Source organism: Panthera leo, chromosome D3, assembly GCF_018350215.1.
Source record: "Panthera leo isolate Ple1 chromosome D3, P.leo_Ple1_pat1.1, whole genome shotgun sequence".
NCBI lineage: Eukaryota > Metazoa > Chordata > Mammalia > Carnivora > Felidae > Panthera > Panthera leo.
In genome coordinates, this window is record NC_056690.1 from 9302786 (window position 1) to 9318415 (window position 15630).

The 15630-nt window shown below is 46.0% G+C and overlaps 2 protein-coding genes across 3 annotated transcripts in view; one reads left to right on the forward strand and one right to left on the reverse strand.

Moving 5' to 3' along the window:
- Window positions 1-15630, forward strand: part of LOC122204271 (60S ribosomal protein L6-like) — a 738693-nt gene that overhangs the window by 50318 nt on the left and 672745 nt on the right. The window lies entirely within an intron of this gene.
- The window catches only part of LOC122204266 (BRCA1 associated protein), a 93733-nt gene continuing 86495 nt past the window's right edge, over window positions 8393-15630 (reverse strand). For both annotated transcript variants that reach the window (XM_042911745.1, XM_042911743.1), the window contains exons 11-12: window positions 12995-13098; window positions 8393-10789 (exon numbers count right to left, since the gene is read on the reverse strand). In XM_042911745.1, coding sequence (XP_042767679.1) covers window positions 10426-10789; window positions 12995-13098 — 468 coding nt within the window. In that variant the 3' untranslated portion in view covers window positions 8393-10425. The remainder of the gene's footprint in view (window positions 10790-12994; window positions 13099-15630) is intronic.

Genomic DNA, 15630 nt, shown 5'->3' on the forward strand with positions numbered 1-15630 from the left:
GGCTTCTGGATCAGGTCTTTGGTGAGGTTGTTAAGCCACTCGTTTAGCCAATCCAGGACTTGGCCTACCTCCATTCTCACTGCGGGAGATGCAGCCCTCATTGTGTGAGCCACGTTCAGTTGGGATTCTGTTACTTGTAGCTGAAGGCATCTCACAGATACATTCCTCTAACTCTGGCGGAATGTGCTCAAGGCAGTTTTCTCCAGACTTGCTTTAGCGCTCCAAAGATATAGGCCACAGGAGAGGCCAGTCCACTCTGTCCTTCCAAGGTCCATCTCAATTGCCATCTTGTCCCTAAAGCCATCGCTGACGTGCGCAGTCACAATCACCCTGCCCTCTCCCAAACCCCTCAGACATTTTGTGCACTCTTCCTGTTGCCCTTCCCAATTCACTCAGCAGGTGTTTATTAAAGCCCTGTACGTTCTAGGGGAAGTGCTAGGTGCTAGGTGCTGGCATTTTACAGGTGAAGTTGCCCCTTGCCTGCCTTCGATCATGCAAAGCGTGCTTGGTTTTACTCTGCCTGACCTTTGTGCATTCATTCATTCATTCCAACAGTCCAGTGTTGAGGGGCTCCTCTGGGCTAGGCCTTGTGCGGATTAAGGAAAATGGCCCCCACCTTCAAAATGCATATCGTCTAGCCAGGGGACAGTGACAGAGATAAGCACAGGGGCCACCAGGAAGCAGGACAGGGACCACTAACACAGGCTGGGGGAGAGCGAGAGCAGGGAAAACGCTAACACAGAGACCACTACTTGTGCGCATTGAGCCGAACTAAGCACCAGGTCCTTTAATCCTCCCACAATCTTCTGAGGGGCACATGCCACTACTGTCTCCATTTTGGAGATGAAGTCACTGCTCAGAGATGTCACATAACTTTCCCTGGATCACACAGCCAGGCAGTGGCAGAGCTGGGATTTGAACCCAGGCCCGGGCACAAATTTCTGCACTGCACTACCTGTCCAGGTGGCAGGGGGCAGGGGAAAATACTTGCCAGATCTCTGCTTGCAGTGAGAGGCCTTGAGCACATCCTTCCTGCAGGGTCTCAGAAGGAACCACCCCTGTAGTCACCTCGATCTTGGACTTTTAGCCTCCAGACCGCAAGACAATACATTTCTGTTGTCTGAGCCTTTGAGTTTGTGGCCCTTTGTTACGGCTGTGATAGCTTATGAATATATACCCTGTGTAGGTCTCAATGGAGCTGGGAAGTAGTGACGGGGAGGGAGAGTACTGTGAGATGACACTAGAAAGGCAGGTCAGGGCCAGATCACGCAAGATCTTATTCTAAGATCCAGGAAAACCACGCGTGGGTTTTATAAACGTCCTAAGTGGGGGCGGGGAGGCAATGCTGTGTCACAGATGCTTTGGAAGGGGGCAGGAGTAACAGTGGAAAGACCAGCAAGGAAGCCACTGCATTGTCCAGGTGAGGGAAGACGGTGGCTTGGACAGAGTCTGCTCTGCAGACATCTGGGGGACCTGTGGATGGCTGGGGAGGGGAGAGAGGGAGGAATCGAGGGCGATTTCCGGCTCGAGTTACTGGACCGCTGAGGATGGTTCTTACTCCAAGACAAAAGACCGGAGCTGGGGGTAGAGCTAGATTCGTGGGGGAGAATGGAAGCATTCCTTTCAAACGCAAGAAGGTATGTGTGTATGCAACATCCCAACAGAAACATTGAGCAAGCAGATGGAGCTGTGAGTCTGGAGCTCAGAGCAGGATCTATGCCAGAGATAGAAATCTGGGGATCTCACTGCATCAAGATGGTCTTTCAAGCCACAGGAATTGGTGAGGTCACCTAGAGAGAGGAGAAGGAAGAGAAAGGCCGGGACCCAGCCCTGAGAATCCCTCTCCTGAGGGCTGGGGGAGATGACCAGGGATGACTCATGATTACTGATGTGTAGAGAACCCATGGCCTGGGGGAGCCAGGCTACTCCTGGGGACGAGAAGAGCCTTCGCGAGGACGTGGTAAGTAGTCAGGTGGACTGCAGGAATGGGAAATGGCCAGGGAGGAGAGAGCAGCTGTCAGACCCGTGTGTCAGTTTCCTAGGGTAACAAAGAGCCGCAAACTGGGGGGCTTAGGACAATAGAAGTCGATTCCCTCATAGTTCTGGAGGCAAGTCCGAATCAAGCATTTTTTTTGTACAGCATCGACCATGAAGCCTCTGTGACTATCCCTAGCTACAGTAGCCCTTCCCTCCCATCCCCTTACACTATTTCTTCCTAGCACTTACAGTTATCTGAAATCCCATACAGTTTCATTTGTTTTTAGGGCAGCAATGACGGGGACTGTTGTATTTGCTGCTATATCCCTCGAATCCTGATTGTGTCTGGCACTTAGTAGGCCCTCACGTAATTACCGAGAGAACAAATAAACCTAGAGAAACAATACGCATGGGAAACACCAGAAGAAACAACTCAAAGAGTTCAGTGTTCATGGTTTCCTCTGTTGATAAGAATACTTTTAATTTTCCTCTCTATATTTTTCTGCTTTAAAAATAAAACATCTGGGGCACCTAGGTGGCTCAGTCAGTTGAGCATCTGACTTCAGCTCAGGTCATGATCTCGCAGTTTGTGGGTTCAAGCCCTGCGTCGGGCTGTGTGCTGACAGCTCAGAGCCTGGAGCCTGCTTCAGATTCTGTGTCTACCCCTCTCTCTGCCCTTCCCATGCTCATGCTCATGCTCTGTCTCTCTCTCTCTCTCTCTCTCAAAAATAAACATTAAAAAAATAATAAAAATAAAACATCCTGGGGCACCTGGGTGGCTCAGTTGGCTAAGCATTTGACTCTTGATTTTGGCTCAGGTCATGATCTCACAGTTAGTGAATTTGAGCCCCATGTCTGGCTCCGTGCTGTCAGTATGGAGCCTGCTTGGGATTCTCTCTCTCTCTCATTTCTCTGCCCCTCCCCCACTTGTGCTCGCTCTCTCTCTCTCTCTCTCTCAAAATAAATAAATAAACTTAAAAAATAAAAAATAAATAAAACATCCTATTTTGGGGGGGGAGATAGAAATGCTCTACATCTTGGTTTGAGTGGTGATTACACGGATGTGGACAACTGTCAAAACTCATCCAACTGAACGCTTGAGAGCTGCATTCTATTATATGCTAATTACACCTCAAAAATAAAAACCATATAAATAATACATGTGTCTATCTTAAAATATAATGCTCTTGCAATTGTCTTATAGAATTTAAAATATATAATTGTAAATAGGATAATAGGTATTGAATCTAGATTCTAAATTATATTTGGTTATTTTTTTTTAAATTTTTAATATTTTTTTAGGGGGGTAGGGGGCAAGAGAGAGAAGGGGACAGAGGATCCAAAGCAGGCTCCACGCTGACAAGCAGAGAGCCTGACACGGAGCTCGAACTCACGAACCATGAGATCACGATGCTTAATCGGCTGAGCCACGCAGGTGCCCCTGACTTGCTGTAACATTAATAAAAAAGAAGAAGACAGAAAAAGTTCTGGGAAGACCTCTACACGTGGACACATACAGACCAGTCTATACCTGCGAAATTAACACCGCTTTGTAACATACCCCTGTAGTGTATAAAAATTTTGTTCTAGGCTTTCTCTCTCCTCTGTTTATTCTGTAACAAACTGAAGCCACAAGTTAAGCTGATCCCTGCAGAATCTAAAGTTTCCGGTTAGCCTGTTTATTCCTGTTTGACTGTGCCTCTGGGGGCAGTAACTGAGTCTACATTCTCAAAGAAAGGACTCCTTAGAGTCTAGATAGTTTTGTTCCAGAAGCAACTTTTCCAGCTGGGGAAGCACCCTGGTTTCCATGAAGCTCCATATAAAAGAACCGAGATGTCAGCGTAAATGGTTTGTGTGGACTGGGCCCCAAGCCTCCCCGGAGTGAAGGGGCCACAACAGGCAATCGGAATGAAGTGATTTCCCAAAGCCAGCCCTTGGGTGGAGGGGGAAAACCACTGGCGTGGTTTTCTTCCTCCTTCTTTATCAGCTCTGGCTCAGGCCCCACTGAAGTGGGAGAGGAGACAGGGAGAAGTTAGAAAGTTCCAGGAGGAGAGGGGGAGGCTTGCAGAGGGTGGGCGTACTGGACTGTTTCACTCACACCAACATGGTCTCCACTCGGTACTCGGCTCCTTTCCCAAAGCAACCACAACACAGGTCTTGGGAGCTGTTTCCTTTCTGTCCCCAAGTTCCAGAGTTAGAGGGGGGCAGTAGAGCAGAGTGGGTGAGGAGCCCAGATTTTGGACTCAGGCGATGCTGGGATTGAGCACTGCCCTCTTCAGGGGTCAGCTACACAACCTCAGCCAACGCTGGCCAGTCCTGAACTGTCTCCTACTGGGCCTCGGTTTCTTGATTTGTACAGTGGGGTAACTGCACCTACCTCACCAGGCTGGCCTTGAGGACTGAATGGAATAGTACGTGCAAAGTACTCAGCACGGCAACTGTGGTTTGGTCAGCAGGAATTGAACTAGCCCTTGGAACCAGACACATCAAAACAGGGCAGAGCTTGCTTCCGCCTCTAATGCTCAGCAAGTGCAGGAGAATTCTCTAATTCTGCACTTCTAATTCTCTATCAGCTTTGGGTCCTACCAAAGAAAACAGGGATTCTGGGTCTGCCCCTCTGGATTGCCTCTTTGGTGCTGGAAAAGAGGTCTCTCCTGGGGATGTTCTTCTAGGTTTTTCCAAGTCCCCTTGGGTTCACACAAGCCAACAGTAACACAATCAGGGTTCTTAGCGTCAATTACCTCCCTTCTCACAAGAATGTTATCTCAGCAGGTGAAAAGAAAACTGTTTTTAAGAGTTCACCAAAAAGCCGTCTCCTGAAGGCTCCAAGAGAAGAGAGGCAGGGCTCGGTGTAAGTTATCTTTCTCGGGATTATTCTGGTTCCGAAAAGCAGTGGAACATTCTTATTTATAAGCGTGAGGGGAACGGGGGCCGCAGGGAGCGGAGAACCCAGCGTATAGGAAGAAAGTAAGGGAAGAGAGCTTTAGTGTTGCTCTGGCCAAACAGAGCTAGGAATCTCGCCAAAGGGAGAGTGTGCGATTGGCAGCAACCGAGAGATCCTGTATGGACTTTTAGGAAAGATTCTGGGCCACAGCACAGGGCCTCCTCCGTCGGGGCCAGGAGAGTTCTGGCAGCAGCCCCCCCGCCCAGGCATGTTCCCACATAATTGAAGTCGAATGTGCTGGGCGGGGGAGGGTAGATGGAGGAGGCCTCTGAGTTCCTGGCTGCACAATCTCTGTGTTCTGCAGTTGGCCCTGTTTGGGATCAAAGCCAGTTAGTGTTGATTTTCTGCAGCATGGAAACAAATGCAACGAAGCTGTTTTCCTGAGGCATGCACTTTGCAAAGAGGATTTGAGGTTGTTTCCACCCCCACCCCCCCCCACCCCCCCGGAGGACAGGTGGGGCCAGGAGGTGGGAAAGTTGTGTGACGTGGCTCTTCTATTGCTGTCTCTTCTGCAGACGGTTTTGGGCTCATAGTTTCCGTGTGAGCACAAACTAATCAGTTAGAATGTGTGAGTGGGCATGGCCACGGCTAAGGCTCAGTCTTTCACGAAAGATAATTCCTGGAAGATGCTGCCGGAGGACCCTCTGGCGTGTGTGATAAGTCACAATTTGTTTGCTCTCCCGCTGGAGTGTTTCCAGGAGAGCAGTTCTCCTCTTCCTCCTAAAATTTTCCATGGACTCTTCTTCACTTCTAGATCTGTGATCTTGTTCTTTTGCCCCAGAAATTAGTCCGAGTTCCTTCTTTCCAGTTAGCACCAAAGTCTTTTGATGCTAACCATTATATTAATGATGTAAAGTGATACAGGCAAGTTTCTCAAGTGGTGGAGGGAGACATTGTCTTAATGGCGCTCAACTGCCCCCAGGCCTCTAGGGAAGGTCTGGACTCTTGGCCCATTGGGCCATAACCAAGGGATTGAGAATTTACAATCAGGAATTGAGATGGCTGAAGGAAGTCTCAGTGCACTTTTTTTTTTTTTTAAATAGGTTTCATGCCCAACGCACGTGGGGCTTGAACTTACCACCCTGAGAGAGCAAGACCTGAGCTGAGATCAAGAGTCAGACGCTCAACCAACTGAGCCACCCAGGCCCCCCCCCAAAACCATTCCTTTTTAAATGAGGAAACAGACGTACAGGGAGATTTGGTCTGGGATCTACTGCTCCTTCCAGACCAAAGATGGCAAAAGACATCTTCACAGAGGCCAGGTCAAACATCTCTGCATTTATTTTGAGGCTGGATCTGAAAGGAGTTTGGGGCCAGGGGATTTAGAACACGGTCTGAAAAGAAGCAAAGCTGCTTTAGTTCACTTAGTGCGCGTGGTAATTAGCCTTGGAGTAACAAATGTTATCTGCACCAGCGCAGCTCCGTGCCAAGTACCAAAACCACATTTTCCAGATGATTCCAACGAGAAGTTTCTGACCCGAAGCAATTCAACATTAGGCCCCAAAGACCACAATCATCTTGTACAAAACAGCAGATTGTTCATCTCTCCCTGGCCTTCTTTAATGCACTGAGAATGCAAAATCCAGATTAAGAACCAACTGCGGCGCCCGTTTCGTGCTCACCTAAGCTTCCAGAATTATAATAAGAGACTGCTCAACGTTGGTGAAAAGCATACGAGCTAAAACGCTGCTGAGGTAGTTTTGGCTTCTGGGAGTACAGCTTTCAAAATGAATGTCTAACAGAACCTGATATTGTTAAGTGCCTGAGCATTCCGGGGAGGGCGCGAGTCCCGGGGAGGCCGGGTAAAAAGGGTTACCAGTAAGTGGTAAATGGTTACTATTACCTTTAAGTGATGAAAACAAGGCATGAAAGGGTTGATTATAACATTAATCGGGATAAAGAGGCCACAACCCCTCCCCAAAAAGAAAAGGTAAAAAATAAAAGAAGCTTTATGTAACTTCCCTGAGGTCTCCTGATGCACCAATGCAAAAATATTTTTTCTTTGCTCCTGGGTGACTAAAGCGAAGTGCTTGGGGGTGAAAATGAACTTCATGTTACACAGGATGAGGCACTTGGCTTTGGCTCCAGGACAAAATGGTGGGGGGTGGGGGGGAGGGTTCCTGAAAGGAAAGGCTTTTCTTCCTATTACTACTTCACTTTTCCTTTTCACTTCACTTCACTCTTTTAACTTCATATATATATATATATATATATATATATATATATATATATATGTATATACACGTATATATATGGGTTGTTTTTTTTTTTTGGTTTTTTTATTTTTTAATTTGAGAAAAAGAGAGGGAGAGAGAGAATCCCAAGCAGGCTCCACGCACACCATGAAGCCCGATGCGGGCTCGATCCCACACCACGACCCTGGGATCATGACCTGAGCCGAAATTGAGTCTGATGCTCAACTGAGCCACCCAGACGCCCCTAAAATTTTTAACTTTAAAAGCTACATCTGTTGGTGTGGACACTATACAGATATCCTGGAACTCCCACTTCCAGAACCTTCACGGACACAAGTGAAAAGGACTGGCCAGAAGCAGAGGCCTGTCGGAGAACACTTGGTGGCTTCCTAAACTCGCTTAAGGTGATGGCCAGGTCTCTGAGTAGTTTAGATGTCCCCCAGCACCATTAAGGAGCAGGAGCTGGGTCTTGAGAGACTCCTGAAAAATTTCCCTTCTGCTGCCAAGAAAGAAATTAACGCAGCAGAATTCACCGCGGCAGTTAATTCAGCTTTATCCTGGAGAAAATGAAATCGCTTTCCTCAAATGGGAGAGTGGCTTTCCTTTTTTAGATAAGCCCATTGACTTCATTGTGGGAGCCCAAGCTTGCCACCAGCCCAAGCTACGTGGCAGAACGCACAGCAGCCAAATCAAGGATGACGTTTGTAACTTGTGTATCCCGACTGTACCAGGAGAGGGGTTTCCAAGTGATGACAGAAGGTTGTTCATTCGTGATTTGCCAAGTCCTCTACATTCAACTGGCTGGCTGTTTCAATTCATTTCTCAGCCCTTTTGCTTAGGACAACCTACCTCCCTGCGCAAGCGTGGAGTGGGTAGTTGCTTCAGGGCCTTGTCTTGCCCAGCGTATCCTAACAAGTCACATCTGGGACAGTTTCAAAAAATGAAACTACCTCGGCTTGCTAGAAGGCCTGGTAAAAAGTCTCAGTTGATTGCTTTGCATTTGTAAGAGTTGTGTGCCGGGTCTCATCCTATCTCGACCCTTTAAATTCAGATAATTTTCCTTATTCTATATTTGGTTCAGCTACTTTTTATTAGTTTGGGAAGCTGGAGCAAAGGGGGGTAGGAAGATGAATAATCTAGCTGCTCACTAGATTGTTGAGGGGATGGTTTTCGTGCTGTTTTAAGATTCAGGTCATTGACACCTTCTTAGGTTATTTAGATACAAGCTCCCAAGCAAATGTCAACCAGTGAGACACAAATTTCACACGGGGCAGAATCATTTCAAAGTTCGGTTATTTTAATGCAATTTCATTGTTCAAGGTAGTACGGATATATTAAGTGGTTCATTTCCATCGTGAAGAAAATACTAACAGTTTCTATCTTATGTAATTTTGTCAAAATCAAACGTGACTCTTTGACCTTTTTCAAAAACACTTTCTTTATGTATCTTGATAAGATGCTTTTTTTCCTGGAAAACATTTTTAAACCTTCAAGTAGTTTGGAAACATTTGCCTATTTGCTCATTCCTCTGGGCACAGCCTTTCAGGGCACTTATCCCACCTGTACTGCAAACCTCTGTTCCCCCAGCTGGTGGTGGGGCTGCCTGGTGGAGGTGATCATGGGAAAATGAGGAACGAGCAAGCTTTGTAAACTACTTCTAATTCTCGTAATTAGTATGCTACGATCCACCCCAGCTTCTGCAAGGTCAGACATGCAAGACAAGTACTTGGCCAAAAAAGCAGGATTCTAACTGGTGTAAAAATAGATTTTAAATAAAATAGAATCTCTATAGGAAAGAGAATTAGGTTACGCTTTACATTCCCACTCTTGCTTTAAGGTGTCTGTATATGTAAGTCCAAGGGGCACTTCCAGGGTTGGCCTGCCCTAAGTAGAATTTGAGAATGTCTGAGTACATTCATTTCGCAAAGTTACAGGTGAGGGTTTCTGGGAAATGCTCCAGCGCATCCCACAAAAATAGATGGTGATTAGCAATACAGTTTGTGTGCTAACAAGGAACACGAAGGACATTTACGCCAAAGGGGATGAGGCCTAACCATAGGCTAAAAACAATTCTAAAATGTGACCATTGGAAAACTCTGGCTAATTCTAAAGCAGAAAACAAAACCCATCATTTCAGCGTCCAGCTACCCCTTCTGGAAGCTGAATTCCAACACGGGTCTTCCTTTAACTTGGCTTAATTACTGCGTATTATGAATTACTTGACGTTAAGGTTTCTAGAGAAAGTACACAGCCCCTCTGTTGGCTCACAACGAGCACTGCACGACTGTTTTAAAGGGGCCCTGTTAAAATTCTAATTTTCGGATTTAGAAACAGCCTTTGGTTGTATCTTGAAAGCATAACTGAAAATCTGCCCAAGCTCCCTCTAGCCGCAACCTGAGCATGCAGCCCAATCTTTTGTAAACATTCAGAAAACACTGATCCTAGCAAAATACACAATCAGCTAGTCAGAGGCCTCGCTGCCCATTTTCACATGGATGATAAATCTGCTTGCTGATTCTTGCTAGATGCTAGGAAATCCACTCTGAGATCGGAGTCTTAGAGCAACCATTCAGCCTCCTCTTTACTTGAGGTTCATAATGTGGCCTGGAGTCATCGAAAATAAACAAAGTGGAAGCACCACCATTTTCCCTACACTGAGTCTGCTCAGCCTGCCCCAGGGTTGTTTGTTTTTCCTGGCTAGTCCTAGAGCAAAAGAAGGCTGCTGTGACAGGCTAGTGACTAAAGGTTTACAGGCCCAGCCTCTTTTCATATGACATTCAACCAATTCTTCTTCCCAGACGCAGGGAGGGGATGACAAGGACGTCAGACTAACACCGGGGAGTTCTCATAAATCCTCAGTGGCCAGTGCAAACCTCTCTTTAAAGCAGCTGCTAGACCTCAGGTAACGTTACCTTTGAGGTTACAAAAAAAAAAATTCGACATCTTAAACCGACCCCAGACCTGAACGTCAAATACACGGACTCAATAAATACAACGGAAAAATGCACAGCAGAGCTGGGGCTTCTATCAAGTAGGAAGGCAAAATGGTCATTAGAATGTCTGAGGTTAGTGAACTACTACGGTTGAAAACAGCAGCCACCTTCTAAAACACGGCCCATCTCCATCGGCGCTCCTAGTCAGCAACCCCTACGTTCATCGCACCACACGCCAGCAAATGAAAGATCCAAACAACTGCGGCTCGGTCCTCACTTGTACTTATTTAAGGTCCGCCCTCACATTTAGCTGAAGCCCCAGCACACCCTCACTGCGCCAGGGAAACCAGTCTCAGGGACGTCTGTTTTCAGAAGGTCACTTGCCCCTCTTGCTGCGGCCTTTCCTGGAGGGCAGCTTCCCGCTGCCCCCCGAAGAGGGGGCGCTGGAGGCTGAGGCCATGGCGATGTTGATCTGTCCCTCCTGGATTTCCTGCCGGGTCTCAGCAGGCAGGTGGTTGATCTTCTGCTGTGTCTCCAGGTAGAACATGACGTCACGCAACTGCTCCTGGATCTCGGTGATCTGCAGATCCTTCTGGTCGCAGGTTTCCTTCAACACCCTCTCCTCCTCCTTCAGTTTGTTCTGCAGGAGGACTTGGTTGGCACGCAAACACTTGTTCATTTCCTGCTCCTCTCTGAGCTCTGTGGTGAGTTTGGCCACTTTTGTGTTTAGCTGAGTGCACCTTTTGCAAAACAAAGGAAGACAAAAGCATGTTTTTTCATTTGCCGACACAGTCCGCTTTCTGCTCTGGGATTGAACAGAGGCGCTGTGATCTCAGAATCCATTTAGGGACTGGACTCCTCCCTCCTGTGGCGGAGGGAGACTGCCACCACAGTCTCCACTGTGCCGCCACCGCGACTGCTGTACGAAGCAAGGATTCCGCTCTAGTCGGCGGCGTAACAGTTTTTCTAAGTCTCAGAAATTTTTCAATAGTGTAAATGATTCTATGATTCATGGTAAAACTTCTACTGCTCCTTTGTTTTGCAGTCTGTGGTTAAATAGATGGCTTACAGATAACAGCTACGATAAAGAAGTTATGAGGAAAAGTGACATTCTTGGAGAGTCAAGTGCTCTGACCTCACTGCATTTACTGGAGAAGAGTTTTCAAGAATAGGGAGTGCCTTATTCTTGACGCTCAATCTTACTCACAAGGCAAGAATTACAAATTAAAGCATCACTGGATATACCATTTTTAAGTATCGGAATGCCAAAGAGCTCAACCGTGGGAAAAGAGGAACTTCCCCGCGTGGGCACTGGAGTGCGAACTGGTACAAACTCTTCGGACGTCAGCGTGGCAGTAACTCCAAAAACCACAATTTCACATGCCCTCTGACATACCTATTCTAGGAACTCATCCAATAAAATATATTCAAGACTGCACTAAAAGAAACATGGAGAAAAATGCTCATTGCACCATAGTTTATATTAGTCTAAGACTTGAGACAACTTTAAATGTCTATCAATAGGGGACCGGTTAAAATTATCAGGGAACCTCCATACAATGCAATACCATGCAGCCGTTACAAGTGTCAGTATGAAAAAAAAAAAAAATCTCAGAAACGGAATATTTTACCAAACAGAATACCTAATATTATTCTATTTTTCTAGAAAAAAAGGTATGTGAGACATTCATATGGGTACAACAAAAGATCTGGAAGAGTAAATATTCACTGGTACCATCAATGAATAGTGGTAATCTTTAGATAGCAAAATCTACAGCCTGGAAGAAAACTTCCAATTTTAATTCTTTAATACAGTTGAATTTGTTAGGGAGCTGAAACTATAGAATATTTTAATTTCTATTAATCCTGTAGTGTTGCTTTTAGAACAGTTTAAAAAAAGAAAAAAACCTTTGGGGCACCTGGCTGGTTGTCAGTAGAGCATGAGACTCTTAATCTCAGGGCTGTGAGTTCAAGCCCCACGTTGGGTGTAGAGATTCCTTAAAAAATAAGATATTTAAGAGTGTGGGGAAAGAAATAAAAACAAGAAAATATTTAAAAGAAAAAAAAAACCTTTGGTGGAGAGTCTTGTGGGTGACGAAAAAATTTTGAAACAGATGATGGTGACAGTAGCAGGATGCTGTGAATGCCACTTAGTGCCACTGAATTATACACTTAGAGTGAATAGGACAAATTTTGTTATATAGATTTTACCACAATACAAAGAAAAACTATTAAAATAACTTTTGACAGTGGGGAAAACAGGTGAAGGGTACATGGAAACTCTTTGCACTATCTTAGCAACCTCTGTAAACCTGAATTTATTCCAGAATGAAGGTTTCTTAAAAAAAAAAAAAAAAAAAAAAAAAAAGCTCTTAAAAATTCTCCTCCTTATTTTTCATCCACTGTCTGGAAGTAAAAAGCCAATTATTTTTGTGAATATACTTAAACTAGAAAGGTAATTTCCATGAGCAGCAACTATCTCCCCATATCACAGTAGTAGAGTATGTTCTTGCCATGCCGTTCTTGAATTTTTTCCTCCATATCCAACAACTCTGGCCTTTAATTCCTGCCTAAGGCCAGAATACACACCGTGTCCGGCTCAGACATATTCTCTCTCCTGCCAGTTCTCAGCCACCATGGCTCCGAGAAGCTGCAGCTCTGAGCACAAGGGAATTGCCCTCTACAGGCAACAGCGGAAGGTATCTGCACATACAGCGAACACAGACATCAGCAGAGAGCTCTGCATTCCACACAGCACCCATCTGGCATGAAATGCGGTCGTTTTTAATCAACAGGAAGTCACAACAAGTTTGCTCCATAAATAGGGAGACCCCTGAAAACCTAGTGATGGGCACCCTCGAAAAGGAAAGCGTGTTCATAGGAATGGAGGAGATTACCTGTAAAAATGAAATAGCTAAGTTAAAGAAGAGACCAATTACACCTACTTTCTTTCCACGGACTGCTTTTCTTTTAGGAGATCATTCAGTCTGTGCTCCAGATTGTCACATTTCTCAATTGTTTCTTTAAATTTGGCCTTCATGTTGTTAATCTGGAAGAGCAAACGGAGATCAGTTTCACTTCAAAGAGGCATAGTTTTGTGGGGTCTCTGGGGCTAACTTCACAAGCGTTTTTGCAATGACCTGTCCGTAACTTTGATAAACCAAACTAAGAACAGGTGAGACAATCATTTGAAAGAACTTCTGTAACAGAAATAAACATTTGGAGAAACCCTTTTTTTACCCCTTACTGTTTCCCCATACAAGGATGAACAACGGATCACAGCTAAACGCCAAGCGAAACTGCTCAGAAGTAAAGAGTGAGCTTCAGGCAGTAAGACAGGAGACGGTCTGTCAGAGGCCAGACCAGAGCCTCTCCTTAACTCACCACGTGTTTTTCCTCCTGAGATCACATTCCAAAAATTACTAACCAAATAATCTAACAAACTAATCTAATCCAAGAAAATTGTAATAATGGGTTTTAACTGTTTGGGTCCCTATCCCCCCCCCCACCAAAAAAAAACCTCATTATTAAATTTTCTCATGTACCATGAAGCCACATGGAACATAAGCAGTTCTTGTTTTGAGTTAATTTATAAATGCAATATAGGGAGAACGAATTCATGTTACATTGTCTTATAAACTGAAGAGAATTTTAAGATTCTGGCGTATTACGTGTCAGAAACCAAGAGTCTGTTGAAGTCCAGCTAAGCAGACATTAGATTCAGTCAGGTGTGACGATCTACCCAACTGAGAAATGCCTCACCTCTACCAGTCCGAGGACACAGGGAGAAGACTGGATGGGAAGTAGTGAGGCTGGGTGGATCGTGAGGCAGTACTAGCTGAAAGGGCAGGAGGTGAAAGGGACTGAGAATTTAAATCCTATGGCCCAAGCACCAGCCAGATGTTTTGTAAGCAGTATCTCCTTTATATCTGATAAGAAGCCAGAGACTTCAGTGTGTCAACTTTATCAACAGGCTTACGGAAAGGTGAGGCAATATGCCCAAAGTTACCCAGCTAGAGCGTGGTGGGTCTGGGACTGGACCCAAGTTCTAAACCTCTCTGCACTACATTGCAGGCCATAGCTGTACGGCAAAGGAAAAATGAGCTTTAGGCATTCGTTAGGGAATGCAGTTAATCCTAAAGGGTCTTAAAAGGCAGAGAGAACCCTAAGCTTAGCTCTCAAGGGTCTGCACGAAGCACTTTAGGTACCCCCCCTGTGGAAACGCCTAGTACTGAGGCTGTGTTTTGAGTGTTCCTCCTAGGGACTCAGGACTTGACACCAAGTGGCAGTAACCAGAGCTCGGCCTCCTGAGTGCTGTCGGAGGCATGTCCTTCCCATGTGTGCTCTAAGCCCCATTCAGAACCGGTCAGCAAGTGACCCTGAGTGCCTCTGGAAAGGCACCTCCACCACTTGGAAGGTTCTGATAAAAACTACATCAACAACTTTGAACTGAAGATCTTTTTTGTTTTTTGACGTTTTTATTAATTTTTGAGAGACAGAGTACGAGTGGAGGAGGGGCAGAGAGGGAGGGAGACACACAATCCGAGGCAGGCTCCAGGCTCCAAGCTGTCAGCACAGAGCCCGACGTGGGGCTTGAACCCACCAACCGCGAGATCGTGACCTGAGCCGAAGTCGGACGTTCAACTGACTGAGCCACCCAGGCGCCCCTGAACTAAAGATTTTAAAGCTGGTGTTAAGCCTTAATTTGAGAACCTTGATTTCTCCTCATTTGTAGGCATACGCAGAAACTGGGGCCAACGGGCCTGACATATGGGTGAGCCTGGCCCTGCCTGCTTAATTCCAGGATAACCCCAGCTACCACACAGATGAGACCTGAGCCTGGCTCTGCAGTCCCTTTCTGAAGATCTAGTTATGCCAGGGACTCACAAGATTACTAAAATAATCATTTAAGGATTTATTTGTTTCATTGTTGTTATCTTATTTCAGAGAGAGAAAGTACGCATGCACAAGCACATGCGCCTACGTGGGGGAAGGAGGCAGAGGGGGAGAGACTCTTAAGGAGGTTCCGCGCTCAGCGCAGAGCCCAACATACTGAGGTCGATCCCACGACCCTGGGATCGTGACCTGAGCTGAAATTAAGAGTCGGACGCTCAGCTGACTGAGCCACCCGGGCACCCCAATTATTAAAAAAAATTGAAAAGCCTGTATTACTACTAAGAGGATCAGTGAATGATGAACACTGTCCCTAGAACCTGAGAAAGGTTCTTGGAACTCCCATTCTATGTGAACCCTCAGGAGCTCACTGGTTTTCAAAATGCTTTCTTTGGAACCGTCAGGGTCCCTTGTACCTGCCGGAGACGATGGGAAAACCAAGCAGGTGAAGTTCTGGGCCCTCCATCTGGGTTTCCACCAAAAACACACCACTTTCCTCTTCTACCTGGTGGAGGAGTGAGTGGCATCTTCTTTCAAGGATTTCGCTAAATTTGAAAACCTGTGTCCTAGACAAACAAGGCATCACGGGAACCACCGAAGCTCTAACACCTCAGCCTGATTTTCTTCTCTTCAATTTTGAAGGGCTCAGCACCATCTTGGTGCCACAGAAGCCCACACGCAGCTCCTC